This window comes from Armigeres subalbatus, chromosome 1 (assembly GCF_024139115.2).
Source record: "Armigeres subalbatus isolate Guangzhou_Male chromosome 1, GZ_Asu_2, whole genome shotgun sequence".
Taxonomy (NCBI): domain Eukaryota; kingdom Metazoa; phylum Arthropoda; class Insecta; order Diptera; family Culicidae; genus Armigeres; species Armigeres subalbatus.
In genome coordinates this window covers 96,326,202-96,353,997 of record NC_085139.1, presented here as the reverse complement: position 1 = coordinate 96,353,997, position 27,796 = coordinate 96,326,202, and the positions used below count along the sequence as shown (strand labels likewise).

Sequence of the window (27,796 nt, the reverse complement as noted above, 5' to 3'; positions counted from 1 at the left end):
ATTACCATGTTTGAATTTGGTCGAAGACTTTCCCATATTTTACAATTTTTGCTGCCATCGTGTATGGTTTCGCCGTTGTTCTGACATTTCTGAGAAATACACATCTTTTTTGATTCATTCGTTTCCCTTGATGACAATTGCCATTTCGGATTATTTGTATCTCTTTCCGTAATAGAGCTGTCGTCGGTATCGTCGTTGTGCTAATTGATTTCTCTTTCGATAGTATCAGCAATTATTCCACACGGGATAATGTGCGGTGCTGATGGAACTGTACATGCAAAAAACATTGCGGTTGAATCTACCATTCCAAGGGTTAATTTAAGAATACGCACCGACGATTTTCAGCACACAGCAAACCCATTTGATTTTACCATGCGCGCAGTAGAAATCAACTGTGGTCCTGGTGGAATGTTGTTACAAGAACTGAATCAGTGGTGAATTTGTCCGAATGTATGGTTAATTAACTGAAAATTTGTGGTTGTTTTAAAAACATGGCGTAGTCTACAAAATAGTAATTGTTACCATGGATTTTTTTCTGTGTGGGTGTTTGGACAGCAGCTAACGTGGAAGATGATTTCGGCGTTTTGATCAGGGAGGGGAAATCTTCTGTAGTAAATATACCAACGTGTGACCCCTTCTTGGTATATGTTTGCATCCCAAGTATGTTGTCATGGGATATAGATAGTCCACGAACTCCATTCAGTCTTGGTCTGTGAATCAACCTCCGTAATGGAGGCAGATTTGTCAGGATGAACAAGTTGCATGATCCCTTTTTGGTATGTGTTTCATTCAAGTAGTTTTTTTGTTGTTGTCATTGGATACTGGTTTTCTACGAACTCCATAGAGTCAAAGTATGTAGATCAACCTCAATATCATCACCGACGATTCCAATTAGTTCTTGTTGTCGTCGTGGGTTCCAGGTAGTCTACTAGCTCGATAGAGTCAAAGTTTTGTGATTCTACCTCCATTGTGGAGGCAGTTATTGAAGATTTACCAAGTTGTGTGACCACTTCTTGGCAATTGATTATATTTCAAGAAGTGTTTATTGTTGTCATGGGTTCTAGGTAAACTACGATCTCTGGCTACGCGTGTGAAGGTTAAGGTCTTTCTTCGGGGTTTTCTTGCCGGGCGTATTGTAGAGCTCCATAATCGTCGGTCTTGGGCGATGTTCCTCCAGTTTACCCGAACGTTCAGGGTCCCCAGGTCCGATTCCATCGCGTGCAGCCAGCATGTTCGTGGCCTTCCACGAAGTCGCCGGCCCCTATCTGGTTCTCTGTTGAATGTTATTTTTGATATTCTTTCTTCCGTCATTCGCACTAAGTGACCAGCCCACTGAAGTCTGCCGTATTCTATACGATTCACAATATTTTCTTCTTTGTATACTTGATACAGCTCATGATTCATGCTTCTGCTCTACACACCATTTTCTGGTTTCCCTCCGAGTATTATAGGCAGCACTTTTCGCTCGAAAACCCCGAAAGCTCTCCGGTCCGCCTCTTTTAATGTCCATGCTGCATGTTCATAAAGGGCCACTGGTAGAATCAGAGTTTTGTATTTCGTTTCCGTCTGCATGTTGCGGGACCTAAGCTGGTTACGTAATCCGTAAAAGGCCCTATTCGCCGCAGCAATACATCTTTTCACTTCACTGGAAATGTCATTGTCACATGTCACAAGCGTTCCAAGGTAAACAAATTCTTCAACAACTTCAAACACATCCCCATCAAGCACTCCCTCTGCACCAACACCACTAGGTCTTCCCCTGTCTCTACCTGCCGCCATTACTTTGTCTTGGTAGAGTTAATTGTTAAGCCTATCCTCGCCGTCTCCCTCTTCAGTGGGACAAAAGCCTCCACTACTGCTCTGCGATCGATTCCAATAAGGTCGATGTCGTCCGCAAAGCCCTGGAGCATATGCGACCGTGTGATGATAGTGCCGTTCCTCTGCACGCCAGATCTCCTAATAGCGCCTTCGAGTGCAATGTTGAACAACAAATTCAAAAGTGCATCACCCTGCTTCAATCCGTTTAAGGTCACAAACGAGGTTGACACTTCGTCTGCAATTTGAATACTTGATTTCAAGCCATACAGCGTTGCACGTATCAGTCTAATCGCCGGAAAACCATGTTCGGACATTATCTCCCACAGCTCATTTCTCTTCACTGAATCGTACGAAATCAATGAACAGATGGTGAGTCTGCAAGTTGTACTCCCGGAATTTATCAAGGATCATCCGCAGGCTAAACATCTGATCCGTCGTTGATCGGCCCTCACGAAAACCTGCCTGGTATTCGCCGACGAAGGACTCCTCAAGCAGTCTCAGTCTGTTAAACAGGATACGCGACAGGATTTTGTACGCCGAGTTCAGAAGGGTGATCCCTCTGTAATTGGCACACTCTAGTCTGTGCCCTTTCTTATAGATTGGGCATATGAGGCCATCCAACCAGCCGGTTTGATGCAGCTGCTCACTTACGTGATTGATAAACTCGACCGGGATCTCGTCCTTCCCAGTAGATTTACTGTTTTCAGCTTGTTTAGAGCCTTCTTAACCTCGTCCAGCGTTGGTGGTTCCACAGCTTGACCGTCGCCGACTATGTCCATCCTGCTCCTTAATACACCTTCATTTTCACCGTTCAACAAATCTTCCAAGTGCTCCTTCCACATGGCTGCCACCATAGCCTTGTCTGTTAGCAAATTCCCCTCTCGGTCATTGCACATGGCGGGCACTGGCACAGTCTTATGCTGCGCGCCATTGACAGTAGCGTAAAACCTCCGCATATCGTTTCTATCCATGTTCTCCTGCGCTTCAGCTATCACACTCTCTTCGTGTTGCCTTTTCTTCTGCGGTGGATTCGTTTCTCTTCTGCCCTTGCTACACTGTACCGCTCTCTGTTGGAACGGGTACGAGCCACTAGCATTCGACTCCTAGCAACCATTTTTTCATCCGTCACTCGCTGGCACTCCTCATCAAACCAACCATTTCGTTGGCGTCGCTGTGCAGTGTTCAATACTTCCTGCGCTGTTGTAGTCACAGGTTCGTGGATATGTTCCCACAATCTGTTGACGTCGCCAGATCCGTTGGCATCTCCTATCCACTCGTCCAGCTTCTGGTGGTACTGTTCAGCAACTCCTTCAACTGACAAGCGTTGGATATTGAAACGCATTGTTCTGTTGTTTCGTGAATTCGTGACGCTGTAGAGTCGCGCCCAAATTTTTCCCAAAATGTTCAGAAAAATGTCGTCCGTCGACCAGCACGTGGTCTATCTGTGAGCAAGTGTCTCCAATCGGATGTTGCCAGGTGTGTTTGCGGTTATTCATACGTGCGAAGTAGGTACTGCTTATTGCCATCCATCTAGCAGCAGCAAAGGTTACAAATCACAGACCAATATCGTTGATAGCTGAATGAAGGCTTTCCGTACCAATGACAGGGCGAAAGAAACTTTCTCTTCCGATCTGAGCATTTGCATCCCCGATGACAATCTTTACATCGTGTGTTGGGCACTCTCCGTAGGCCTTACTAAGAGTCTCATAGAACTCATCCTTCACGTCATTAAGCCTATCGTTAGTTGGGTGGGGCATAGATACTGATCAGGACGATGATCAGCCGCCTCTAACATGGAGAACAGACGCTGTTGTGAGCCGATCCTAACATGGAGAGCAGACGCTCAGTATGATTTGCACCTCCGGAGAGGAGCAACCCCCCCCCCCCCCTTCCCTGTCAGCATACGACCATAGTTCCCACCGGGGTTGGTTACCCGATCTTCCCTAAGGCTGCTCGTATCCCGGCCAGCACCACGAGGAGGTAGGGATAGGAGTTGCTGGGTAAGAGGCTAAGGACCGCGAGATGGGGTCTATTTTATTCCGTCAGGTACGCCAAGTACCAATGGTACGCTTTACCCAGCATTTGTCATTATATTGCCATTATATTCTATGTACCACAAAAGGCATATGCAATGGACGCATTATTTGTTATGTATCACAAAGGACATGTACCACTTTTTAAACAAGCCGAAAAGTCTCTAGTTACGCGTGTAGCCCAGGCGCTTTATTCCAGGGAATTCCTGGATGACTATGAACCGCCTGTTGTTTATTATGAATGTCTTCTGAGTACCAGCGAAGGAATCTGTAAGCATTATCGACAAGAAATAACGGATGCCGTTCATGTATTTTGCCTGTCCAAGGCATAAAATGATTCATATTTGTGAAATGAATTGAAAAATTGGAAATAATGTATTTTCCAATTTTGTCACATTCCCTATTTTACCACTCCAAAATTCACCAGGGGGTGATAAAATCGAGATATTACTGTATATTAAACTAATTTAACTACCTAATTTACATTTAGAAGTATTACCATGTTTGAATTTGGTCGAAGACTTTCCCATATTTTACAATTTTTGCTGCCATCGTGTATGGTTTCGCCGTTGTTCTGACATTTCTGAGAAATACACATCTTTTTTGATTCATTCGTTTCCCTTGATGACAATTGCCATTTCGGATTATTTGTATCTCTTTCCGTAATAGAGCTGTCGTCGGTATCGTCGTTGTGCTAATTGATTTCTCTTTCGATAGTATCAGCAATTATTCCACACGGGATAATGTGCGGTGCTGATGGAACTGTACATGCAAAAAACATTGCGGTTGAATCTACCATTCCAAGGGTTAATTTAAGAATACGCACCGACGATTTTCAGCACACAGCAAACCCATTTGATTTTACCATGCGCGCAGTAGAAATCAACTGTGGTCCTGGTGGAATGTTGTTACAAGAACTGAATCAGTGGTGAATTTGTCCGAATGTATGGTTAATTAACTGAAAATTTGTGGTTGTTTTAAAAACATGGCGTAGTCTACAAAATAGTAATTGTTACCATGGATTTTTTTTTCTGTGTGGGTGTTTGGACAGCAGCTAACGTGGAAGATGATTTCGGCGTTTTGATCAGGGAGGGGAAATCTTCTGTAGTAAATATACCAACGTGTGACCCCTTCTTGGTATATGTTTGCATCCCAAATATGTTGTCATGGGATATAGATAGTCCACGAACTCCATTCAGTCTTGGTCTGTGAATCAACCTCCGTAATGGAGGCAGATTTGTCAGGATGAACAAGTTGCATGATCCCTTTTTGGTATGTGTTTCATTCAAGTAGTTTTTTTGTTGTTGTTAGCTGAATGAAGGCTTTCCGTACCAATGACAGGGCGAAATAAACTTTCTCTTCCGATCTGAGCATTTGCATCCCCGATGACAATCTTTACATCGTGTGTTGGGCACTCTCCGTAGGCCTTACTAAGAGTCTCATAGAACTCATCCTTCACGTCATTAAGCCTATCGTTAGTTGGGGCATAGATACTGATCAGGACGATGATCAGCCGCCTCTAACATGGAGAACAGACGCTGTTGTGAGCCGATCCTAACATGGAGAGCAGACGCTCAGTATGATTTGCACCTCCGGAGAGGAGCAACCCCCCCCCGCCTTCCCTGTCAGCATACGACCATAGTTCCCACCGGGGTTGGTTACCCGATCTTCCCTAAGGCTACTCGTATCCCGGCCAGCACCACGAGGAGGTAGGGATAGGAGTTGCTGGGTAAGAGGCTAAGGACCGCGAGATGGGGTCTATTTTATTCCGTCAGGTACGCCAAGTACCAATGGTACGCTTTACCCAGCATTTGTCATTATATTGCCATTATATTCTATGTACCACAAAAGGCATATGCAATGGACGCATTATTTGTTATGTATCACAAAGGACATGTACCACTTTTTAAACAAGCCGAAAAGTCTCTAGTTACGCGTGTAGCCCAGGCGCTTTATTCCAGGGAATTCCTGGATGACTATGAACATATTCCATGGACGCACACTATGTATCCCAAAACACAGGTACAAGCTCTAGAAGGTTCTCGAGAAACTTTAAATACTTGAAAATGATGATCAACTGCCTATTGTGCACTTATGAATACGCCGGAAATGCTTTCAGATGTGCTAGTAGATCTGAGGTCCAACCCTAGCAGCACAAGTCGGACCGATTTAGTTGCTGCAACTTAAATGTTACCAAATTCAGTTGTATATAGGTTGCAGAAATCTATATGTCACATGTGTATTTATACATATATCTACATGGACCCATAGCCGTTGTTAATTCACTTGAAATAGCTGTTGTTTAGTTGCTAGACCTTTATTACAATTTCAAGACTTCTCGGCGCTCCAAGAACGTCTTAACGCCTCAGCGTTCAAACAGTTGGACGACCATGGTAACGAAAACAATTTGGACGACCCTAATACCGAAATTAGTAAAAGAAACATCTTAAGACTAGAAGTAAGTTAAATACCAAACTTTGCTCACCTAAAAAGATTGCAAACTTTTTTTACACTCCAAATTCCAAAACGCGCTCCCTCTTTTTACGCCCTAAATTCGAAATAAGGCTTCCTCTGTTTACGCTCTGATTCAATTTACGCTCCCCCGTTTTGGGCACAAAAAGAGGTTTTGCAGTATTAGGTATACAAAAAAGCATGACAGAAGGAGAGGGGCGTTAGAAATCTCAAAAAGGATGACATGATTCGCCCGTTATTTTAAAAAACCAACTACTAAATAATTTTCAATAGTCAATCATAGGACAGAGTAATTACAAAAAAAAAACTATATGATATCATTTGCTAACATAATAGCATACATTGTACATATTTCCCATTTAAATCTTCTTCACAGATCGCGCGATCGGTTCCTGGAATCCAGCCAGCAGATCGAAGCGCTCGTCGAACGTTTCGCCCGTGAATCCCCAATCCCAGAGGCACCGATCAACCCTATCGGCAGTGGAAAGATCCCGCTGGCGTATGGAAAACCCGGCGAACTGAAGGTATGGGGTATTCTCTATTTGCGTCTGCTGGCGGCGACCTTCTCCTGTGGCTATGCCGGCATGAAAGCCATGTTCCTGAGACTGTTGGCCTTGCCGGCGTGTGTTGGACTGATGTGGCTCTTCTATAACGACGTCGGGGATGATGCACATGGGTTCTTCAGCAAGAGCGGTATGATCATGTCTGTGCTGGGACTGAGCTACGGAGTTGGAATTTGGTCCACGATTTCGTTGTGTAAGTTCAGTGTCAATTAGCACATAACAATATATACAGACAATCATTTTGAATCATTTTTTTTTCAGTTCCGGCATGGCGGAAACGATTCTGCCAAGAGTACTCGGAGGGAATGTACACAGGAGCAACTCTGCTGGTCGCCTACAACGCTGTGTCGATTCCATTCTCGTTCATCTCGTCCGCCATCGCTTCATGCATACTTTACCCACTGGTGCTAAACCCCACCAATCCGGATGGTCTCATTTTTATGTACATTCTAATCGCACTGTGGTCTAGCTTCATTCTGGCCGAACAATTGAGCATCGCTTTCATCTTGGTGGTTAAGTCGCAAATCAACGCTGCCATTGCCGTTTCGTACATTTTGGTAATCTGCTTGACCCTAGCCAGCGGAACTGTTCGGTAAGCTAAGCCGTGCAATGCGCCTGACCGGTATGCAACACGCTACATTTGTTATACTAATTCCTACATTGTATTCCACAGTTCCCACAAAGGTCTATCGCCGTGGCTGCAGGAGAACGCCAAAGGAGTTCACACCAAGTATGCCAGCTCGCTATTGCATTCGACCATCTTCCACGCCCGCCAAATGGATTGCACTCCCGGAAATGGGGTTGTTTGTCCTCAGCCGGCGGAGTATCTGCTGGAACGGATCGGGAAAGCTCACCCACAGGAAACCACGGACATCGCAGCTTGCATCGCCTTCGCACTCGGAATGTGCGCCTTCAACATGTTTCTCTATCTACTTCCGATGCCGCGGTGTGTCCGAAGGAAGTTCAGAGACTGAGAGCGGTATGTGGAGATTGGTAATTTATTTTATAATCATCAATAAGATGTTTAAAGAATAATATTTTAGGTAATAAACTAATTTTATCTTAACTTCATAAACGTGTCATGTTTATAATCCGAAAAGCGCGTTTGAATTTTTCTAGCAATGTTGGGCATTTTCTTTATTTATTTTTTAAATTTCCTTGTTTTCTTGTTAACTTTCCTTTTTTATTCCTTTTTCCCTTTTTGCTTTTTCTCTTATACTATTAAGTATACGTAAAAAATCTACCTTTTTGCCTACGTAAAGGCTATATACTGCCCCCACTCGCATATCAGTCCCATTTGAAAAATCACGATATCGAGAAAATTGCGATTAAACATTGTTACATTAAATTATGTTTTATCGCAAAGGGAAGCAGTAAATTCGCTAAAAACGCTTGTATTGTAACATAAATATTTCGTTGTAATTAAGAATATACTGAAAACAGAAAATTATTATAAACTCATATGGGACACGTTATGTAAGTGCTCCCTCCATCAAACGAAAAAACACCCTCATACCAGTTAGACCTGTGCGCCGGTCTTATAATCGGCGGCGGCGTAGTAGTCACTTTTGCCCCGGCGGCAGCGGCGTCACGGCGACGCGCCGTTGGCTTTTATCGGCGGCGGTGGCGTGAAACGGCGTGTATGAAAAAAAATCAATGGCAAAACAAAATAATTTTACCGCGGATTTTTGAATTCACGTGGTTTTGATTCACACCGTACGAATCGCCCTAAAAAAAACGACTTCAGTGGATTAAAATTCTAATATTCTATGTTTGTCGATCATCAAACAGCACATTCCATAGTAAATTACCAGCGACACTAATAAGTACCTGATCTCAAAATGTTATTTACATTAAAGCTATTTTATTATTTTCTGATTTTGATGTATCAATATTTAACAACGAACCCTGCTTCACTTTTCGTAACCCTTGAGCCGTATTGAGAATTAGACTTCGGTATCATAGGACTAATTTGTTAATATTTTTCCCAAAAGTTTTCTCAATTCAGGATTTTGATAAACTCCAGTCGATTTACTCCTCAATATATCTAAATTTCTGAAAAATTCTAACTACTATTCTTTCAGTTACATATACAATTGGGCAATGTTTGAGCGGCTGCATATCTAGAATATTTAGATAATTTGCAGTGCTACTTTGTTCACCTGCTGTGACCCTTGGATCCTGGAAGGGCATTCACGATGTAGTCCACTAATGACAACCACAATCACACTTAAAATTCTAAGTTTACCGATTATCGAGAATCCAACAGCCGAGACATTGGTAATAATTTTGACGAATTTCGGTAAATTTTTTACCGAGAATTCGGTAAAGTTTACCGAGTCATCGGTAATCGTTACCGAGATCTCGGCAAAAAATCAACTTTGCCTAAATTCGGCAAAATTTTGACGAAATTTCGGTAAAGGAATTACCGAATTTCAGTAAAAAATATTACCGAGATCTCGGCTGTTGGAATCTCGGCAAAAATTTTGCCGAGATCTTAAAAATAATTTAAGTGTGATGGACAGTTTACTCCCCACCTCGCGTTCTTGTATGCACAAATCTCAATAGATGATCAACCAAAATGAGCTCTGGCTGAGTAAGACTGGGGCACGTAACCAACCAAATTGAATATTTTCCTCAAAAGTTGGTAAAATATGCCTAAAAAGTTCATGGTGGAGTTCCTGAAGGGATTTCCAGAGGAAACCACTTTTTTTTCTAAGTTTCATTAGAAATTCCTTTGTAAAACCCTATAAGATATTCTGCGGAAACTCATATAGGAATTTTTTAAAAACATTAAGGTTCTCGTGGGGAAATTCCTTTATAAAAACCTCAGGTAAAACTGTAGAATATTCTTTCAGGATTTCATTCCGAAATTTATTAAAAAATGAAATAGTTTCTGAAAGAATTCCTAAAACAATTTCCGAAGAAATTGCTGAGAAAATCTTCGAAGGGGTTCAGAAAGGACTCCCGCATAATCGAAAACGATTTGCTGTGTGGTTGTCACTATTGACACGAAACAACAGCTATTGTTACGATTTACATTACCATCGGTTTACAATGTCACTATATGTTGACCTGAAACCAATACCATACATAAGTTTTATTCTACGATACCATATGCAATAATGTCAAAGTATATTACTTCTTTACAATTTTGTATGCTCCATTCTATTGAAGGAAACGATAAATAACTGTAAATGACTTACAGTTTATATTGTAACAATACAGAATATAGCTTTGAAATAATCATGCATTGTTTAAATCTACCTTTCTTTTCTTGCTATTCTGGACACACATGAAAATTCATATCATACGAACGATAAAAATCCAGTAAACGTTAGAGTTCTGCGATCAGTGTGTTTTTTATGAAAGCGAATAATTAGATTTCCGTGTTTTTGATTTATGTTTGCTTTGATATTTTTACGGATGGTTCGCGAAAGTTTTGTTAATTAAATAAAGAATATTGATTTTTATTTGTATATTAAATGAAAAATAAAGGTTCTGGATAAAAAATATAAAGGTTAGTAACAAACTTTATTCACATCAGAGAAAATTCAATTGAATTAATCGCAATATCATATATTTTTTCCAGTTTCTTTCAAATGCCGGATGCCGCAGATAAGGGAATTCGTTACATGCGGCAAGACGGATCCAGCGTGAGAAAATGAACGGTATTACAAACATTCATCAGTGAAAAGACCGGATGGTGAAGCTGATGATGGACATGGACCGCAAAAAGATCTTACATCGTACCGCTTGATGGCAATCGGTGGTGTCCAAGGAGACAAGCAAGCACATCGAGAAAACAGCTGCGGATTCTGCGATTGAAACCAGCTCTTCCAGTCTCATTTACTAAAGGAATATACACTAGGATAATACAAGTGATTTTTATAACAAAATATAATGATTTCTTCACATATTTGTTGTGTTTTAATTGAAAAAAATAAGAAAAAATTCCAAGATAGTTCCTACTAATTAAAGATAAGACATACGGTCCGTCGATTTTTTCATATATCATTCTACTGTATCCGCAATGCATTCCGTACTGTTTTATCCAAAAACATGGATTGTAACTGAACCATTTCACATATTGTGTATGCATAAAAATGTACCGGAAAACGCCGTCTTTTGTACAGTAATTATACTTAACCGCCCATTACCCATGTAGTTGATTAGCCAAACACAATTTAACATACTGTAAGAACCATTCATGATGAAGTGAGTTTATCATAGTTATGAACTGTAATCAGAATAGTAGAATTAACATTGTTTATAGTCATAAATGATTTGAGAGATGGTTCAATAATGGTTCAGAGTTATGCGGGCTCTCCATGGGAATAGCGAAAAAGATTTGTAAAGACATTTCTGGCAAAAAATTTTAAAGGAATTTTCCAAAGAACTTTGTGTAAAATACTTCTTCCGAACTTGGCCAACTTCACTATTGATCCCACGACTCACTTCCCACAAATCAAACAAAGGAAATATAAAACCTTGCTTAATGTAGACTCGATTATTCGTCATAAGGAACAAAGGATTGGGCACGCAGGCCTTGCTTATTATATGTATAGATATTTTATAATTTTGCCCGGTAGCACCAACTTCAAAAATAGTTTACATTAGGGAACCGAAGGAATTCCCGCAAAAAAATCAGAAAGAATCTTTTCAGTAAATTTCGAAAAAATGTTCTAGGGAATTCCTAGAAGAATTTCCGAATGGTTCCCAAAAGCAATTTCCGAAGAAATTTCTTTGAATTTATTTCTGAAGAGATTCCCGAAAAAAATCAAAAGAAATGAAGAATGTTGCGACGGAATTATTGAGGGAAATGTCCAAGAACTTCTTCCTAAAGTTTAAAACTTGTGACTCGTATGGGATATGGGAATTCTCAAGGTCGTTACTCCAACTTACCTTTGTCTACTCTCGAACCAACCTCTCACTGGTACTCACCCACGTGAGGGAATGTTATTGAAACGAAACACGTGCCCACTGGGTTGACACGTGTACGGAAGAAAGTAAATTCTAGGGTTTTATGCTATAGTGACTCAAAAACCATAGGAAAGCGTACTCTTTGTTCAACCTCCGAAGACGAGGCTTGAAAACTCTATTCTGAGCACGGAAAAAGCGGAAAACAACGTAAGAGCAAGTGGAACCTTATTAATCCAGGGATGCGCCTTAGAAAAAGAATCGCTTACGCCTGATTATTAAATTAACATGCTTTTGCTTTTATTCGCCCTTTGGGCTAATTTTGTAATTTAGGGTATGTACATGACGTCATATCAAAAAAGGGTACTTGCGGTTATAGGCATTGGCCAGCCTATGATACGGATCCGTAGAAGGTTTGGGGTGTACGTCTGATGGTCTCTGCCCGAGGTGTATGGGACACGACGCTGCCGGGGCCTGCAGACGGCTGGTTGGTCGTGTAACGCTGATTTTGCCGGCAGGCGACTGTTAGGGCTGATGACAGGCGCTACGGTGGCCGGATGACACGGTGGGCAATACGATGGTGTTGCCGGGTGGCACGGTGGGCAATACGATGCTGTGGCCAGGTGGTACGGTGGGCAATTCGACGCTATGGCCGGGTGGCACGGTGGTCAAGACGATGCTGAGGCCAGGTGGCACGGTGGGCAAGGCGATGCGGTGGCCAGGTGGTACGGTGGGCACGGCGATTCGGTGGCCAGGTGGTACGGTGGGCACGGCGATTCGGTGGCCAGGTGGTACGGTGGGCACGGCGATTCGGTGGCCAGGTGGTACGGTGGGCACGGCGATTCGGTGGCCAGGTGGTACGGTGGGCACGGCGATTCGGTGGCCAGGTGGTACGGTGGGCACGGCGATTCGGTGGCCAGGTGGTACGGTGGTCAAAGGCGATTCAGTGGCCGGAACTTTCACAGTGATATCTTTTTCCACGGGATAACAAATGGCGGCTACAGTTTCTTCCACAACGGCCTTCCAGGCAATGGCAGCTCGGTTGTATGGCTTTCAGAACAATAGCTTTAATAGTTGATCTGGACAAACGGCTAAACAATGGCGCGGCACACAATCGATCTTCACTCGCGCCGAAATTGTCCTTCAGGTGTCCGGAATTATTGCCACTTTGCCTGACTGGACCGTGGGAATTCGTTGAGCAACCTCTTGCAGTAGAAATTTTCTATGTGCGCGGTCTTCACTTCCCGTGGATGTCACTTGTGTCGTCAGCGGGGACAACTAAACCTGTCCAGTTGACACGGAAGATAAAAAAAGGCCCTTGTGTGGACCTGCCACATGGCATGAATACCCTCTCTACAATGACGTCATGCAACTTAATACCATCTAAGATAATTACCTTTTTTATGAATAAACTTCTTTAAAAGCAATTAATAATAACTAGCACTTTGACCGTACTATATTTAATAAGAATAAATCACTGAAATGTTAAGTAAGACGAACAAAATTAGAAAAATAAGGTTTTATAGCTGTCAAAAGCACACCACTTGCTAACCTCAAATATTACACTTTAATGAATTCACGTCGCGCACTACAATTTCTTCTGAGGTTGCAACGAAATAGAAGGCTTCCTTTCTTCGGTCGAGAATATTTATATGGATTGCATAAAAACGGAGGTCAATCCTCGTGTAAATCACGAAGATTGACGTTTTGCTGATCTCCTACCCTAAATGTACATTTCTTGAAAATATACACTAGTGCCCTCTTTATGTCATATTTTTTTATAGTGATCAATCATTTGTTTATGTGTATTTTCATTCAAACCACAGTCGGCGAATATTCATGAGGAGGAATGGTTGAGAATGGACCATGAGTACCACATCTGTCAATCTCTTTGGTGAGAGATTGAGAGTGCACTCAATATATGTTGGGTAACTACAGGGTGGGAATAAAGGTAAGGCGTAATTGACTTGTGGTGGAGCCAACAAGTAAGTAAATTGGAACCGCCGGTTACATTACCCTATCGTCCCTCCTTCTTTAGCAACAATTCACTCATATATGCCAATTAATAGATTATTCGCTATCGTAAGTTTCATCCCGTGAAACGAATGTAGGAATAAAAAAAAAGGTTTTTTTTTTTTTTGGTCTGCCCTGTGACTTGAAAATGAGATCGATTATTCTCCCACGTCAAATGTGAGTACGCGTGATTGAGTGTCTTCTCTACTATGGTCTTCCGACATCTGACATCGCGGTCTTTTTTTTTTAACTCGCTACCGAAACGTATTCAACAGGATCAAAACAAAGGTAAGCAACTCAAACAATTTGTCTTAACTTTCTATTTCTTGAGCTCAAAGATGCCTATTCTAAACTGTTCATTTGGTCACGTTCGCTTTCAGAATTTTGTAGAGATTCGGCCAGAAAATGTAGCCAAATTAATCAAGCTGCTTCTTCGAGGAAAACCGTGCGTCTAAATGCCGAAGATGATGACTAAAACACTATCCAAAATGCAATTGGATTTTCCCTCATTCAGCATCCGGATCTACTGAATGAGTCGTGTTTGATCAGATAAGTTTCGTTGTTTATGTGCTCCCTCCTTCAGCAATGAAGAGTAGATGCTTTGTGGATTATTTTTGTTTACTTTTAGCTGGATTTCAGATCAGCCGCGGAAAAAGACTCGATTGACTTCCGGCATCATTTGCTAGTTCGTAGGAACTAGTACCTACTCTGGCAATCACCGTGCAGGGTACATACAGTGGCCCAAGCTTGGCGTTATATTTTTCTACCGCTGATGATTGACGAAAGTTACGTTTTAGAATCTTCTGACCCACGGAGTAAATGGGTGCAGTTTTTGGGTGACGTAAATTATAAATCTTATTATTTTTCTCGTATTGTTTTTGCAAGTTTTTTATTACCAGCTGGTGAATGTGTTGATCAACTTTTGTTTTTATTTTTAGCCTTTCCTCGTCTGACACGTCTTCCTGATCAAAATCCATCCGGTGTTGGTCACCGGTTTCGACAATTCGTGCCCGAAAATGGTTTTTGTACAGGAGTGAACCGGTTGATGCATGTGGAGTGTTATTAAGGACATATTCGATTTCGGATACCCGTGTATCCCACATAGTTTGGTCGGCTCGTGCATAAGTGCGCATACAGGCGTTTATTGTCCTATTCAACCTTTCAGTCGGATTGGACTGGCTGTGATGCCGGGAATTTGTCCAGTGTTGGATTTGATATTTTCGAGCAGCTTTTAAACTCCTTCGAAAGGAAAGTGGAGGCGTTATCCGAAATGAGGTACTCAGGGCGGAGTATCTCCGGACCCAATTTTCCTCCAAAATTTTACACACCTGCGGAGTGGATATTTTCCTAACGGGAAAGAGTAGAAAATTTTGAAAAAAGGTCTGTAATGACCAGCAGATGGCAGTTGCCTTGGCGGCTCCTCGGTAAGGACTGAATGTAATCCAAAGCTATAATTTGGAACGGTTTAGTGGTGATTCTCTGGTTGCCTGTCGCTGGATATTGTGCTCTATTAGCGGGTTTTGTTTCCTTACACACAAAACATTTTTGTATGTACGATCGGATATCTCTGGCCATTTGAGGCCAATAATATTTCTTTCGAATTTTGGCCAAGGTTTTTTCGAAACCTAAGTGGAGACCGTTATCATGTTCGTCACCCAGAATCTTCTCACGCACATCGGTTGGAATACAGGTTTTCCACTCGAAACCGTAGTCTACTGTGTCGTGAGAGGGTGAGATTAGTTTTCAAAATTCCATTATCAATCCGAAAATCTTTATAGGTTTCCGGGTTTTCAGCAACATTTTTAACCATCTGTGCGTACCAGCCTGTTTTTGGAGCTAGTACTTGGAGCTCTTCAACGGCTCGAGAAAGGGCGTCGGGCACCACATTGTCCACCCCTTTGCGGTGTTTGATGTCCATCTCGTACCTTTGTAGCTCTATGCTCCATCTGCAGAGCCGGGAAGACGTTTTCCAACTACTTCTGAGTATGTAGGTTAAGGCGGAAGCATCTGTATAGACAGTAAACTTCGTTCCCTCGACATAACAACGAAATTTATCGATGGATTTTAGGACGGCTAGGCCTTCCTTCTCCGTCGCACAATATCGTTGTTGAGTGGTTCCCAATTTTTGTGAGAAGTAAGCCACGGGTTTATCTCGTCCATCATATGCCTGAGTCAGGACTCCGGCTATGGCTGCGTCGCTGGCGTCGCAGTGGATACAAAAAGGCCGACTGAAATCCGGATTTGTCAGGATAGGAGAACTTATTAGAAGTTCTTTTATCTTGACAAAGGCGAGTTCAGCTAGTTCATTCCATCGAATGGCTTTAGGTTTGTTCTTTAGAAGATCCGTTAGTGGAAGAACAATTTCGCTATAACTCGATATAAATCGGCGATAATAATTGCACATTCCTAGGAATCTTCTTAAGGCTTTTAGGGATAAAGGTCGTTCAAAGTTAACGATAGCTTCTATACGTTCGGGGTTGGGTCTGAGGCCGTTTCGACTGAGGATGTACCCCAGATAAGGGACCTCAGCCACGCAAAATTTGGACTTTAGGACATTAATAGATAGATTAGCCGTTTTTAGTCTCGATGCCACTTCCCGTAGTTTGTTTAGGTGTTCTTCAAACGTGTCACTTATGACGATGATGTCGTCTAAGTAGATGAACACGTTCGGTTCCAATTCATTGCCCCCGAGTACCCGGTCCATCAATCTCGACAACGTCGCCGGACTGTTCACTAGACCGAAGGGCATTCTTGTAAATTGAAACAGTCCACGTCCCAACACGGAGAATGCGGTGAACTTTTTAGATTTAGGGTGTAGTGGTACCTGGAGAAAGGCCTTTGACAAATCTATCGTAGAGATAAACTTGCATGGCCCTAACCGGCTTAGTATTCGGTCAGCATGTGGCAGTGGGTATGAATCCCTGACAGTTCGCTCGTTCAGTTTACGAGCATCTAAACATAGTCTAACAGTGCCATCCGGTTTATCGACTGGCACTAGACGTAATGTCTTGATCACTGTAGGACCTTTCGATTATTCCTGCCTTCAGCATATTGTCCAACTCTTGGTCAATTTGTTGTTGGCGTTTTGGTGATGACGGAAAGGGGTTGATTCTTACCGGGGCTTGTTTTTTCGCCTCTTCGGTTAGTTCAATACGATGCACTATTAATGAAGTGTTGTCTAGGACTCCTTCAAGGGTGGGTTTGAAAAAGGTTTATTACTTTATCTAACTGGCGCTTTTGGTCCTCGGTAAGAGTCGGACTCTCGTCTATACTCTCTACCTCCTCGACCGCAGTACAACCAATGGTTGGAACAATTCCGAACGCATTCCAGAAATCAGTGCCTAGAATCAATCTTCTTTTCAAAGATGGAATCACCAAAGCCGTGATGATTTTAGTGACTCCATTAAAAGCAATTGGCAGATTAACATACCCTTGAACCTCCAGCTGTTGTCCGTTAGCAGTCGTTACATCGACGTTAACGTCGTGAATTTTAATTTGCAGGTGGCTATTAGCCTATTTGCTCCAATTCCTAAAATGGAACGGTTGGCCCCACTGTCTAGAAGGCCAATGATGGGAATGTCAAATATTTTAATCTTCGCAAACGGTCTGTCATCGTGGGTGAGTTTGATGAAATGTTCATCTAACTTCACCTGAGATGAATGGATGTACTCTTGTGGGTTTACAGGTCTATACCCATTTTGAGTAAGACTATTAGATATATTCGGGAAAGAGGAAGTTTTGTGGGGATTTTTCGGCAACTCTTGACCAGCCTGCCCCTTCAGGCGGTCTATTCCGAGTTTTTTGCGCACCACGGACAGTTTTAGTTTCTACGTTGTAGAAACCACAACGGGAACAAAATTGGTGGCGCGGAGCTCGACATTCTCTATCACTATGTCCCATCAAGCGGCAGTTATAACACATTCCCTCTAGTGGACGTATGTGCTTTTCTAAAAGGACCTGTAGCCCATCTTTAGTGCTTTTAGGTTTGCTCCTGCCTCATTGTTAGGTTTTGGGGTATCGCGTAATTTCTTAAGGGGTCTTTCTTCCTCGGAGGCTTCGGCCTTCGCGGAACAGTAGAAGTTTCGCGACTTTACAAACGTTTTCTCATTCGCGGTATAAGACTTCGGTTTCGCGCCGGTTCTAACTTCATTTACATGAGCCCTATTTCGCGTAGATTCTTCCGAAATGGTATTGTATTTATACCAAAACGTGGCATCCAACTTTCGACCGAACCGTTTGAGATCCGCGAGATTGTCTATGTTCGACGCGACGGCATGTCCTTTATAGTCGGACCTCATATTCCTAAATACGATCTCGAACTTCTTCCCCTCCGATATTGATTTCGTTAATGAATTGAAAATTTTTTGCATTTCAAATAGATAATCTTGGAATTTTTCCTTAGCTCCCTGTTTTCGCGAAATTGCTCGTATTTCACTCACGTGGTCGTGGTCGGGGCTTAAGAATTCCTTCTTCATTTCCCGAACTAAATCCTGCCACGTATAGAACTCCTGGTTCTCCATCCCGGTCATAAACCAAGTCTTTGCTTGACCCTGGAATAAATAAATCGCGGATCTGAATAATTCTCTATTGGAGATATTTTCCGATCTGGCGAGAAACTCGGCTTCGCGGATAAAACGCATTAAGTTCTGCCCGTTATCTTTTCCATCGTATCGGAGATTCCACTCCGATACATGGCGGATTTTTCGCGTATTGTTTCGGTAGCTTTTCCTACTATATTTGCGCGGCGGTGACTCATTCCGTGATGAATCTGAACTTGATTGGCGATTGTGATAGGAATTCTCGTCGGAATCGTTTCCGTCTGATTTGTAACAATCTAAACGGAATCTTCTAAGGATTTTTTCTTCTTCTGCCCGTGATAAACTAGACCCTACCGAAGCAATCGATCTCAAGTTCCTTCGCGATCTTATTTCCGCGGGTTCCCTGGACCTCTCTCTACCTGAAGCTATTTCCAACGTTTCTTCTCCTAGTTTAGACTTATTGACAGTTTGTTTGGATGCTTGCGATATGGACAAATCTGAAAGCTTCCGAACAATTTCATTTATAACTTCTTTCCGAATAGCCGGGTTAACCGAAAACGGAGAAAAGTAGTTATTCATTAACTCTCTAATTGATCCTTTCAGTTTGTCTAGGTCTTCTAGGTCATTGTCTTCTTCTGCCACTTCCTGGAATCGAGTGCAGCGGACGAAATAATGTACTAATCTGGATTTCAGAGCTTCTTTTACTCCGTCGAAATCAACTTTCTTCTCCAAAATTCCACGTATATTGAAAACATTAGAATCAATAACTTTAATTTCCTCGTCAATCGACCTTGTACATCTCGTTATATCCAAATCTACAATTTTTCCTTTCTCTTCCTTTAAACGATCTTTAAGTCTCCTCTTGAGTGCAGCTTGATTATCTTTGTCTTCAAACTGAACCGCACGAATTGTCAATTCGTGTTCTATTTCTTGTCTCTCCAGATGGTGAACCATCAGACTGGCATATTGCATTGTGAAATCGTGATCCATTTAAATTTGTTTTCCTAACTAATGCGAGCAGAACTGTCTGATTCAAAAAAGGTAATTTGTTATTCTAATAGAATTTCCTTGCTCGTATGTATGCAGGCCTGTAGATCTAACTACACAACCTGTGAAATATGCAAATCGTTTGGAGAACGATATATACTAAACTGGAAGTTTTCTCCTCCGTTGTAGGGGGTGGTAGGGTTGGATAATGTAACAAAAATAGTGCTGTTTTAGCTGGGCGCCAATTGAAACTTGTGACTCGTATGGGATATGGGAATTCTCAAGGTCGTTACTCCAACTTACCTTTGTCTACTCTCGAACCAACCTCTCACTGGTACTCACCCACGTGAGGGAATGTTATTGAAACGAAACACGTGCCCACTGGGTTGACACGTGTACGGAAGAAAGTAAATTCTAGGGTTTTATGCTATAGTGACTCAAAAACCATAGGAAAGCGTACTCTTTGTTCAACCTCCGAAGACGAGGCTTGAAAACTCTATTCTGAGCACGGAAAAAGCGGAAAACAACGTAAGAGCAAGTGGAACCTTATTAATCCAGGGATGCGCCTTAGAAAAAGAATCGCTTACGCCTGATTATTAAATTAACATGCTTTTGCTTTTATTCGCCCTTTGGGCTAATTTTGTAATTTAGGGGTATGTACATGACGTCATATCAAAAAAGGGTACTTGCGGTTATAGGCATTGGCCAGCCTATGATACGGATCCGTAGAAGGTTTGGGGTGTACGTCTGATGGTCTCTGCCCGAGGTGTATGGGACACGACGCTGCCGGGGCCTGCAGACGGCTGGTTGGTCGTGTAACGCTGATTTTGCCGGCAGGCGACTGTTAGGGCTGATGACAGGCGCTACGGTGGCCGGATGACACGGTGGGCAATACGATGGTGTTGCCGGGTGGCACGGTGGGCAATACGATGCTGTGGCCAGGTGGTACGGTGGGCAATTCGACGCTATGGCCGGGTGGCACGGTGGTCAAGACGATGCTGAGGCCAGGTGGCACGGTGGGCAAGGCGATGCGGTGGCCAGGTGGTACGGTGGGCACGGCGATTCGGTGGCCAGGTGGTACGGTGGGCACGGCGATTCGGTGGCCAGGTGGTACGGTGGGCACGGCGATTCGGTGGCCAGGTGGTACGGTGGGCACGGCGATTCGGTGGCCAGGTGGTACGGTGGGCACGGCGATTCGGTGGCCAGGTGGTACGGTGGTCAAGGCGATTCAGTGGCCGGAACTTTCACAGTGATATCTTTTCCACGGGATAACAAATGGCGGCTACAGTTTCTTCCACAACGGCCTTCCAAGCAATGGCGGCTCGGTTGTATGGCTTTCCGGACAATAGCTTTAATAGTTGATCTGGACAAACGGCTAAACAATGGCGCGGCACACAATCGATCTTCACTCGCGCCGAAATTGTCCTTCAGGTGTCCGGAATTATTGCCACTTTTGCCTGACTGGACCGTGGGAATTCGTTGAGCAACCTCTTGCAGTAGAAATTTTCTATGTGCGCGTTCTTCACTTCCCGTGGATGTCACTTGTGTCGTCAGCGGGGACAACTAAACCTGTCCAGTTGACACGGAAGATAAAAAAAAGGCCCTTGTGTGGACCTGCCACATGGCATGAATACCCTCTCTACAATGACGTCATGCAACTTAATACCATCTAAGATAATTACCTTTTTTATGAATAAACTTCTTTAAAAAGCAATTAATAATAACTAGCACTTTGACCGTACTATATTTAATAAGAATAAATCACTGAAATGTTAAGTAAGACGAACAAAATTAGAAAAATAAGGTTTTATAGCTGTCAAAAGCACACCACTTGCTAACCTCAAATATTACACTTTAATGAATTCACGTCGCGCACTACAATTTCTTCTGAGGTTGCTACGAAATAGAAGGCTTCCTTTCTTCGGTCGAGAATATTTATATGGATTGCATAAAAACGGAGGTCAATCCTCGTGTAAATCACGAAGATTGACGTTTTGCTGATCTCCTACCCTAAATGTACATTTCTTGAAAATATACACTAGTGCCCTCTTTATGTCATATTTTTTTATAGTGAGCAAGCATTTGTTTATGTGTATTTTTCATTCAAACCACAGTCGGCGAATATTCATGAGGAGGAATGGTTGAGAATGGACCATGAGTACCACATCTGTCAATCTCTTTGGTGAGAGATTGAGAGTGCACTCAATATATGTTGGGTAACTACAGGGTGGGAATAAAGGTAAGGCGTAATTGACTTGTGGTGGAGCCAACAAGTAAGTAAATTGGAACCGCCGGTTACAAGTTACCAAAGAATTCTCAAAGGATTACCCGTAGAAATTCCTAAGGAATTGTTTAAGGTAATTCTGAAAGCATTTCTATGGGAATTTCAGGAAAAGTTGTCAAAGAACTTGCTAAGGAACCCCTAAAGGAATTTCACTAAAATTTCCAACGTTTTTTTTATCTAAAAATATCCGAAGGAATTTCTAAAATAATAGTCCGTATTAATTTCCGAAGAAATTCCTAAGCAAACTTTCAAAGACTAAACATATTTCCGAAGGAATCTGTAAATTAATTTCTAAAGGAATTTTTGGAGGAATTCTAAAATATTTTCCGTCGATATTTAAAAAGGAATTTGAATGATTTTCGGCAGGTATATCCGAACGAATTTCTAAAGGAAGCACGAAAGAATTCCTCAAGGAATTTATGAAGCAATTCCTAAACAAATTTTCCAAAAGAACGAACCTTAACAAATTTCCTAAGGTTTTCTTAAACAAAGGAGTATGTGGAGGAAATTCTGACGTAATCCCTGAGGTAAAGGAATATCCGAAAGAAGAACTTTCTGAAATTCGTTTACGTAGAGACGAGCTCGGTGGTCTAGTGGCAACCGCTTCTGCCTTATAAGCAGGAGGTTGTGGGTTCAATTCCAGGCTCATCCCTTTCCTAATTTGTATTTGTATCGTAGAAATTTTCAAAAGACGAATGGATTTTTTGAAGTACACTGGATTTTGTTTTTACGCGATTTACATTTTCTCAATTTTCCACTCATTCTGAATGTTAAACGTATATTAATTATCATATGATTTTTCTTTGATTTATTCTGGATTTTTTGAAACATGTTGCGAAGAGTTTGGTGGCAAATTGAAGTCACACGATCAAAAATACGAGCGAAAAAAAATCGTGTAAAAACAAAATCCTGTGTAATTCCTTAAGGAATTTTCACAGGAATTGACAAAGAAACATCCAAAAGAATTCCTCAAGGCGCCTCCGAAGGAGATTGTAGGAATTCGTGGAACAAAATCCGAAAGCATTCCTTAAGCAATTTCCGAAAGAAATTCGTAAAGGATTTTCTGAAGAAATCCGTAATGAAAATTCTTAAGGAATTTTCGGGGAAATTTTGTAAGGAATCTGCGAAAGAATACCCAAAAAAAAAATAGAATGAATGCCTAAAATTAGGTAGAATGCCTAAAATAATCTTCTAAGGTTTTTTAAAAGAAACTTTCCGGATGAATATCTGGAGGAATTATCAAATAAATTTCTTGATTTATTTCCTAACTAATTTCTGGAGTGTTTATCAAAGGAATTCATAAATGAATGTTTGTTTTCAATTCATAAATGAATATTCAGGACAATAAAATTAAATTAAACTTTCGTAATGTTTGAAAATAACTGACGTTTTAACTAAATAATTTGACAAAATACTATGCAGCGAGGCGACAACACCTCAGTTCTGGGTTACAATAGCTGTGAATAAGAAAATACAAAGCGTTTTTAACTGATGCTCGTAATGTTTGCTTTGCTGATGCTCAGCAAGTGGTTTTGTCAGTTATATTCAGAAATTGATTACAAAATATAAATTACTTACTAATCGCAGTTGGGAATTAGTTTGCCTTATAAACCAACTGTCCTAATAGCACAAATCTTAAAACAAAGAAAACTGATTAAATAAGTGGATTTAAATAAATAAAATAATAAATATTGTCAAAATAACTAATGTGCAACTTGACTTAAAATTTCTTAACTGCAATAATTTTCCTGCACCAGTGCCAGATCCTTTAAGAATGGGGATGCATCTTGGCCCCACAACAAACCCATTTTGCGAGTCACCTACAAATTTGGGTTCCCGACTAAATGAGACCTTAGCTTAACGCATTCCAAAGATTAGTTTAACAATTTATGTATGTATTGATATGCTATACAAAGCCTCATTCAAACTCTCAAACTAATCAACCAACCTATTAATTAACCAAAACAATGTATGTCACTACACCGACTTAGAAACACCATCGCTTGAGGTAGATTCGAAATTGAATTTTGACGAGATCCACCTTAACAACATTTATGAACTTCCATAAGACTAGCTTAGTACTATTCCAATTAACTCTACCACGATGTATTTCATCGCAGATACGTATTTCGACCTCAATTATTAAGCCGTTTTCAGTGTCTCATGCTTGGCTCGACTCGACTTAAGTTAATTGATTTTTGCCTTTCTCGTATTTTTGTTATTGCAATTAGTCACCGGCGTGCCAAAATTATGATCGTCGGCGGCGCGGGTAAAACCACCGGCGGCGGCGGCGCACAGGTCTAATACCAGTCCCATCACTCACTCATTTGTTTTGCGCTTCGACAGTTCGAACTTCGCGAGCACAGTGGATAAGCAAATTTTCGTGTTGTACCCTGGGTGGTGCGGATAGAATCGATTTGGTTGTCAAACTGAAGCCAAAAATTTCTATTGTGCCGGAGCCAAACATTGAAGATTGTGGTTATGTTCGTTTCTGATTTAATATTGAGAAGTATTGTTATTATTTGGAGAAAAAATAAAAATAAACTTTGTTTGAGTTTTGTATTCTTTGTAACAAATATTCTCACATTATATTTCGAGTGAAAAATTAGTAGGAATGCAACTAAAAAGCACTCGTTTCAAAAATTCTTGAGATTCAGCAGCTGATTGGAGCATGAATGTATGTAAACAATCGTTAAGTCATGTAGAGTCTAGCGCATTTGTGCGCCCTCATGCAGCGTGGAAAGAGAAATTCGAAGAGCAGGAAATGTTTGACAGCCAAGTAACTGCAAAATAATTTTATTTATGGGAGTGATTTCAAAATATCCCTCTACTCGCTTGAGCGCAGAAAAGCGGCTCTATCCGCAGCACCCAGGTTGTACCTAGAAAATTGCTATTAATTGGTGGTAAAAATGTCTCTCGAGATGATTAAACTGTACGGCAGTGATAGTGAAAGCGATGAAAGTGTTGACATGGAGGAAGATTTTTGTGGATACGAATCGATTAACACGGATCCGAATGAAAGGTACGAGAAATTTCCGGAAGGTATGCGCCGCTCATGGGCAATGTTTTTAAATCGACAACATGTGTTAGATAATGTTGCCTCTGGCCAGTTTGATGACGGCAAAGCTGCAAATGCTGATAATCTTCCGGTGGGTCCGGAAGTTTCCCGTCCATCAACATTGTGTTTGAATCGATCGAGTGTGCAAAATGAAGATTTCGTTGATCAGCTCGATGACGGTAAAGTTGATGGTGATTCTCCTCCGGATGATACTGTAAGGGGCTGTCCACAAACCACGTAGACCGAAATTTCACTTTTTCAAACCCCCCCGTCCCCCCTAGTAGACTTTCGTAGACTTTTTCAAAACCCCTCCCTCCCCCCCATGATGTCTACGTAGACTTTACCAAATTTTACAAAACATCATATGTGATAGGAAAAATATGGGAATCAACCACGTTTTAAGCAATTCAGCTATTCAATTCCATTTCCATGTAAACATTACAACAAATTTCGAATTTCAAACTTAACAAAATAATACTGAACAAAATCCAACAAAACAAAAATCAAATTGAAACGAAATCAAATTCAATCCTCTGTCCATAACTCCTGAAATCAAATCTCAAAGCCAATTAATTTGATTACTGTTGAATTTAATTCCTCCTAGAGATGTGCACCACCATCGCCGACATTTTTGCATCGGCGCGCCATTGATAAAATCTGTCACGCATCTGACTTATAATTCTCAACGCCCACAGAAGAGTAACTAGAACAAATTCGTGGACAAAACCCAAAAACAAATTTTCAACATTTATACATTCTTATATTTTTTTTAGATACTTAAAAACATTCTGCATACTATGGCTATTTCAGAAATGACCCAAAATTTTGTAAAAAAATATAAATTGGGCTCAAAAATGAGGTATTGGATTGGATTTTATCTACTTTATTTGTGGAGTATTTGGAAAATCGGATTTTTACACAACATAAATGTTATCAACCAGCTATTATTAGTACACAATGAGTAGATTATAGTTGTATGTCTCCATTTTGTTCATGTTTATGGTCAAATTATAAATTTTATGTTTCAGGTGATGACCACTTGAAAATCACTATTTTTTCTATTTTTTATGTTTTTCTTCAGAGGAAAAGGTAATCTATACGGCAAGATCCGGCAAAGATAAATCACTTGGGTGTAACTTCAAGATATGGACTAAGCATTCCACGTGAAAACTCGTCCGCAAACGTCCGCAAATTAGATTCTGTGCTATTTGAATAAAATGCGATTTTTCATCATTTTAAAACAAAATTTTAACATTTGTTCATAAATTACCACATATAACGAATCCAGCAAAAAATGTAAAAGCATGCTATTTCGCATGCATTTTGTCAAGACACAAATAGAATAATGGGTCTCCCATGAGTTGCGTTGATATCTTTTTGCAAACCTTATATTGAAATCGCTTATCAAAAATTCTGCATTGTAGAGAAATCTGTTATTACCTAGATTTAGGAAGAACCCGTTTTCATTGGAGTGATCATAATTTATGAACGGTGCCTTATTATGATACTTTCGTCATGGCTAGCTATGATATCTTGTGGGCTTCGATTCGGACATGGTAATCGTTGTTGTTTCAAGCCATGGTATATAGAATACAGATGATTTATATTTTTTACTACAGGCTTCACTTTTTAAGGTTAAGATTTAAGTTAAGGAGAAAAGAGTGTTCAAATATATAACAGTGTTTACTTTTGTGCATGCGAATTTATACAACCATTTTTCTTTTGGGATCTTGGGCATGGGTTAAAATAAATTAGATGTTTTTTTCCTATGTAAATGTTAGAAAATCCATTTAAGAATAAAGCTTTAACTACGGATTTTTTGCCACTTTGTGGATTATAGCCATTTTAGAATCGTTTGCGTAGCGAAAGCAAGAGATTTTACATAAAACGCGAGGTTTTATTTGAAAACATATGTGTTTTGACATTTTTATCTGGTTTAACACTGTTAGGTGGATAGATTTATCCAAAAAATTGCATTTTCCTGCATAATTGGCAATTATTACTTCGTCCTAGGAAAATCATGCCCAAATAACCGCAAAAAATAGTTTTGGCCAAGAATTGGCTTATTTACTCCTATGTGCGCCGGTTCAAAATTGTAAAAATCGTGAATTTTCAGAATTAAGAAAAAATTCGAGTTGAAATTTTGATAATGTCAAGTCTACATTCCAATAAGTTTTTCGTGGAAATTTTGTAAAATTTCCCAATTGATAATCTTGAAATTCTCCAAAGAACTCTCCATTATAATTCCGATGGTTTTCTTGAAAATTCCATGTAATATCCCGCTGATTAATCTGTTGAAATTCCAAGATTTTTCTTCTAAATTCAAAAAGTTTCCCCGTTAATAACCCAAGTAATTTTCCGTGAAAATTTAGAATTATTTGGCGAGGTAATTTTTAGTTTAAACGGAAATTCCGAAATATGTCCCGTGGAAATTTAGAATAGTTTCCCTACTATATTTTTTAAGTTCTCTGTCAAATTTGGAGCAATTTCTTGTGGAAATTTAAATAAATCTTATGGGCATTCCAAAAAATATTTTCTGAATAATTTTCCGTGGAAATTATGGGAAATTTTCAGTTGAACATTTTTTGAACTTCTCAAACTTCCCGGGAACTTCCCAGTGAATATTCTGGGAAGAATATCGCGGACGAATATCTTTTGGGCATTCCAAAGACTTTTTCTTGGATATTCCAAAATGCTTCCTTTGTAAATTCCAAAAAAAAATCCGTTGAAGTACGACATAATTTCCATAGTTTGCAAAGAAGTTCCTGCCGAAAATCAAACGAAATTCTAGTAGAATCTGCAGTAAAATCCAATTGAAGATTTTGAAAAAAATTTCTGCTCAACACAGAAGAATTTCCTGGTGAAATCTCTGATAAAAAAAAACCGGGACATTCTAAAAAAAATCAAACCAGTGAACTTCGCACGAAGCTGCTGTATAAATCGCTTTAAAAAAACATAAAATCAAAAAGTCTACGTAGACTTTTGGTATACCCCCCCGTCCCCCTTCGTAGACTATCGTAGACTTTTTTGAAACCCCTCCCCCCCCTCAAGAGTCTACGTGGTTTATGGACAGCCCCTAAGTATCGCTAGTGATTATAGCATTGATTCGG

The 27,796-nt window shown here is 40.8% G+C and overlaps 2 protein-coding genes across 2 annotated transcripts in view; both read left to right on the top strand.

The window, feature by feature from the left end:
- The window catches only part of LOC134225780 (ATP-binding cassette sub-family G member 5), a 77,517-nt gene extending 69,556 nt beyond the window's left edge, over positions 1 to 7,961 (top strand). Inside the window, exons 4-6 of the mRNA XM_062706172.1 lie at positions 6,700 to 7,079; positions 7,148 to 7,478; positions 7,560 to 7,961. Of these exons, the coding sequence (XP_062562156.1) occupies positions 6,700 to 7,079; positions 7,148 to 7,478; positions 7,560 to 7,860 (1,012 nt within the window). The 3' untranslated portion in view covers positions 7,861 to 7,961. The remainder of the gene's footprint in view (positions 1 to 6,699; positions 7,080 to 7,147; positions 7,479 to 7,559) is intronic.
- Positions 7,962 to 12,454: 4,493 nt separating this feature from the next.
- Positions 12,455 to 12,871, top strand: LOC134206361 (uncharacterized). Its single transcript, XM_062682062.1, has one exon. It carries the CDS (start codon positions 12,455 to 12,457, stop codon positions 12,869 to 12,871), a length of 417 nt encoding a protein of 138 aa, XP_062538046.1.
- Positions 12,872 to 27,796: the final 14,925 nt, after the last annotated feature.

Bases quoted from the DNA above. Each gene is read 5' to 3' on its own strand.
- LOC134206361 (XM_062682062.1), top strand. From the start codon at position 12,455: ATGGCCGGGTGGCACGGTGGTCAAGACGATGCTGAGGCCAGGTGGCAC.